At 37.0% G+C, this 5053-nt stretch overlaps 1 protein-coding gene across 1 annotated transcript; it reads right to left on the reverse strand.

Annotated features, from left to right (window-relative positions):
* Positions 1–378: 378 nt before the first annotated feature.
* LOC123601323 (olfactory receptor 10A3-like) lies at positions 379–1323 on the reverse strand. The gene has a single exon (XM_045484388.1). The coding sequence runs from the start codon at positions 1321–1323 to the stop codon at positions 379–381; it is 945 nt and encodes a 314-aa protein (XP_045340344.1).
* Positions 1324–5053: the final 3730 nt, after the last annotated feature.

A 5053-nucleotide genomic window follows, 5' to 3' on the forward strand; every position in this document is an offset into this window, starting at 1 on the left:
ATAAAGAATGTTACTATCATGTTAATGTGACGCATATGCTTCATCCCATCAGAATCACTGTGAAGAATGTATCAGAAATAAATCATCACTACATATGAATGTAGGGAACAAGGTGTTTATTGAAGCTTCATTTTAATGACACGATCCAGTAATGGCCTAGATCATACTAGAGGAATGATGAACTGTTGTATTATGAATTATGTATTATGTAAAATGAATGACAACAGTACACTATCAAAAATAGGGATCCCTATTATTGAACCTGGAAAAATAACAAATTAGGCACGTTCATACTGAGGAATATAGAAAGTTTGGTCATTTATTAAATTTAAATAGAGTTCAGGCAGTGACCAAATAGCACATAGCTTCTCAACATAGTCAGAATGCATGTGAATCCACCTTTTTTCGCCACAGTTTCATCAAAGCTCTTTTCATTTCACTGTTTCTCAAGCTGTAGATCAGTGGATTCAACAGAGGTGTAAGAAGTGAGTAGGCCAATGACATCACCTTCTTGGCTTCTGGGGAGTAGCCAGATTTGGGTTGGATATAAGTCATATTGGCTGTGCCATAGAAGAGGGTCACAGACGTGAGATGGGAGGCACAGGTGGAAAAGGCCTTTTGCCTCCCGGTGGCCGATGGCATCTTCAGGATGGCAAAGAGAATCCGAATATAAGACAAGAGAATCAACACAAAGGGAACCATGACAATCAAAATGGTGCCAGTGAGCGCATAGATTTCAAACAGAAAGGTGTCTGCGCATGCAAGTTCTAGCACTGCTGGGGTTTCACAAGAGATGTGATTGATTTCATTGGGGCCACAGAAGGGAAAACTGAAAACCCATGTGGTCTGCACAGTAGCCACCATGATCCCTGAGACCCATGAGAACATTACTAATTTCACGAAAACCCTTTTGTTCATAATCATTGGGTAGCTCAGAGGCTGGCAGATTGCAGCAAATCGGTCATAAGCCATCGCCCCCAGGAGAAAACATTCAGTCCCACCAAAAAGAAGAATAAAATACATCTGTGCAAAACAGCTCACAAATGAAATTGACGTTTTCTCAGTGGAGAGGACCACCAGCATTTCAGGCATAATGACTGCACTGAAACTCACATCCACCACAGACAGGTTCTGCAGGAACAGGTACATGGGAACGTGGAGGCTCTGTTCCAGGGAGATGATGACTATAATGATGGCATTTCCCATCAGAGTCCCAAGGTAAACAACCAAGAAAACCCCAAAGAGCTGCTCTTGGAGTTCAGGAAAGTTAGAAAAGCCCAAGAGGATGAATTCAACCACAGAGCTTTGATTTTGCCTTTTCATTTCAGTGGTGGAGAGTATATTATTTTCGTGGACATTGCATAAAAATTATGAAGTCACGGTCCAAAAGCTAAGAATCTGTGTCTGAAATTCACCCCAGGTACTCTCGGCAGAAGACATAAAAAGGAACACATCCTGACTAAATTCAGTTTGGCAATTTTGGAAATGGACAATTACTTGGATTAATAAGCTTTTAAAATAAAAAGGAAGAAGTGAAGAATACTGGCTCAGAAGTCTTGTCTGAAAAGTACAAAATAACATTAAAATTCTTATGTAACTTGCACAATACATAGTTTGAAAATTAAACAGTCTTAAAACAAACATAGATATTTTATGACTTAGGTTCCATGACATTGCTAAAGAATCATCTGGTTTTCTCAGTTTTATACATGTAGAAATTTTAAAACTACAAAAAATAAAGTATTAAAAGTAGAAAAAGGGAAAAAGATACCCACATAAGTTTTGATAACAACATAAATATTCAAAGTTACAGAAGAGTTGATTTTTACTTATCATAAATATTTATCATGTTCAAAATGCCTGTTAATGGCTTGGTTAAATATGTAATCTCTACAGGAACACAGAAAGGGACTTGTACTTATGTACCTATCTTAGCTAACCAAAGGTGTAAAAGATCTGTATGCTGAAAACTATAGAAAATTTATTAAGGAAATTGAAGAAGACACAAAAAAATCGGAACACATCCCATGCTTATGGATTGGAAGAATAAATATTGTTAAAATGTCAATACTACCCAAAGCAATCTACACATTCAATGCAATCCCAATCAAAATTGCACCGGCATTCTTCTCAAAGCTAGAACAAACAATCCTAAAATTTTTGTGGAAACACAAAAGACCCCAAATAGCCAAAGTAACAAAGTAAGAGGCATTACAATCCCAGACTTTAGCCTCTACTACAAAGCTATAATCATCAAGACAGTATGGTATTGGCACAAAAACAGACACATTGACCAATGGAATGGAATAGAGAACCCAGAATTGGACCCACAAATGTATGGCCAACTAATCTTTGACAAAGCAGGAAAGAGTATCCAATGGAAAAAAGACAGTCTCTTTTGCAAATGGTGCTGGGAGAACTGGACAGCACATGCAGAGGAATGAAACTAGACCACCTTCTTACACCATACACAAAAATAAACTCAAAATGGATGAAAGACCTAAATGTGAGGCAGGAAAATATCAAAACCCTAGAGAAGAAAACAGGCAACCACTTCTTTGACCTCAGCCGCAGCAATTTCTTGCTCAACACATTTCCAAATACAAGGGAATTAGAGCAAAAATGAACTATTGAGGCCTCATCAAGATAAAAAGCTTCTGCACAGCAAAGGAAATGATCAACAAAACTAAAAGGCAACCAACAGAATGGGAAAAGATATGTGCAAATGACATACCAGATAAAAAGTTAGTATTCAAAATATATTAAAAAAAACTTACTAAACTCAACACTATAAAAATAAATAATCCAGTGAAGAAATGGGCAGAAGACATTAATAGACACTTTTCCAAAGAAAACACCCAGATTGCCAACAGGCACATGAAAAGATGCTCAACATCGCTCATCATCAGGGAAATACAAATCAAAACCGCATTGAGATACCACCTCACATGGGTCAGAGTGACTAAAATTAACAACTCAGGAAACAACAGATGCTGGCAAGGACGTGGAAGAAGGGGAACCCTCTTACACTGTTGGTGAGAATGCAAACTGGTGCAGCCACTCTGGAGAGTGGCTTTTCCTCAAAAAATTAAATTTTCCTCATAAAATTAGTTTTCCTCAAAAAATTAAAAATAGAACTACCCTACGACCCAGCAATAGTACTACTAAGAATTTATCCAAAGGATACGGGACTGCTGATTCATAGGGGCACATGTACCCCAATGTTTACAGTAGCACTTTCAACAATAGCCAAATTATGGAAAGAACCCAAATGTTCATCAACTGATGAATGGATAAAGAAGATGTGGTTGATATATACAATGCAATGCTAGTTGGCAATGAAGAAGAATGAGATCTTGCCATTTGCAGCAACATGGTTGGAACTGGAAGGTATTATGCTAGTGAAATAAGTCAGTCAGGGAAAGACAAATATCATATGTTTTCACTCATATGTGGAACTTGAGAAACTTAACAGAAGACCATGGGGAAAGGGAAGGGGAAAAAATAGTTACAGAGAGGGAGGCAAACCATAAGAGACTCTTGAATATGGAGAACAAACTGAGGGTTTATGGGGGGTGCTGAAGGAGAGGGAAAAATGGGTGATGGGCATTGAGGAGGGCACTTGTTGGGATGGAACTGGGTGTTGTATGTAAATTGATGAACCATGGGAATCTACCCCCAAAGCCAAGAGCACACTGTACACACTGTATGTTAGCCAGTTTAACAATAAATTATATTTAACAAAAAAAAAAAGATGTACCTATCTTGGTGATGTGTAAATCCTGTGAATTGCCTTCAGACATCTTGATTTTTGTAAAGGTTCTCATGGTCAATTATAGTGAGGTTGGCCTCAATGGGAAACTTTAAGGGTCAGTTCTTTATGACTAATCCTTGTGACCGTAATGATTTAAGAATCATGTAATTTCAATCAGTCTAATACTGTGATTAAAACATGCTCTCTCTCTCTCTCTCTCTCTCTCTCTCCATCTCTGTCTCCCTTTTCTCTCATTCCTACTACCATTCTCATTAAGAAAGTTGACTTAATCATTAATTATTCATTAACTGCTGATTGAGCACCTTCCATTTCCTAGACTAAGTAATATCAGGGACATATTAATTCCACACTCCACAGGAAGCTAGACACACTACATTAAATAACATTCCACTGTTACCTCAGTACTCTAATTCTTATCCCTACTATCTTTCTCTGTTCATCTCCATTATCAGCAACTGATATTTTATTTTTATGTATGTGTATGTGTGTGTGTGTGTGTGTATATATATATATATATATATATATATATATATATATAATTTTAGTGAGGAAGTTACATTTTACATGTATACCTATCTATATATTACATATTTATAATTTTACACATTATATAATATAAAATCTAACGCCATCACTAAATTATAAACTCTGGGGATACAAAATTTTGTTTCATTCTTTGCTAGATTCACAATATCTACAACAGTCCCTGGCCCGTATTGATACTAAACCAATGTTTGATGAATAATGGAATTAAAAAATGAGGAAATCCAATATATATGTAAGGAATCCAATGTTGAAAGGAGTGAAACCAAAAACAACACAGTTAGGAAGCAGCGGTAGTAACAAGGGACTATTAGGTATTTCTGTGAGAGATCCAACTCTTCTGAATGGAGAAGGGGGGTGAACAACTACAACCATAGCATGTCACCAATAGAAGGTACAGTAGGTGGAAGAAGGCATAAGGAGGAGGGAGGACTCATTCAAGTCAAGAGTATTGGATGACATCCTAACATTACAATGGAGGCCTACTGGCCTTTGTGTGATGTTTTGAAAACCAGGAGATATACACTGTGAGAGATGAGAAACCCAGGAGAACAGAAGGACACAGCAAGCTAAAGACATTTCATGGAGTCTTGAGAAAAGACCAGTAGAACATTAAGAGTAGGATATTAGTGGAAAGCAAGTTGATTTATTTATGAATTTGGCAATATCATTCATTAAAATCACATGTCCATATTAACTATGCTGATTATAGTTTGCATTTTGAAAAGTCACCAG

The sequence above is a fragment of the Leopardus geoffroyi genome, chromosome D1, assembly GCF_018350155.1.
Source record: "Leopardus geoffroyi isolate Oge1 chromosome D1, O.geoffroyi_Oge1_pat1.0, whole genome shotgun sequence".
NCBI lineage: Eukaryota > Metazoa > Chordata > Mammalia > Carnivora > Felidae > Leopardus > Leopardus geoffroyi.

Excerpts from the sequence above, each read along its gene's own strand:
- LOC123601323 (XM_045484388.1), bottom strand. The coding sequence starts at position 1,323 with ATGAAAAGGCAAAATCAAAGCTCTGTGGTTGAATTCATCCTCTTGGGC.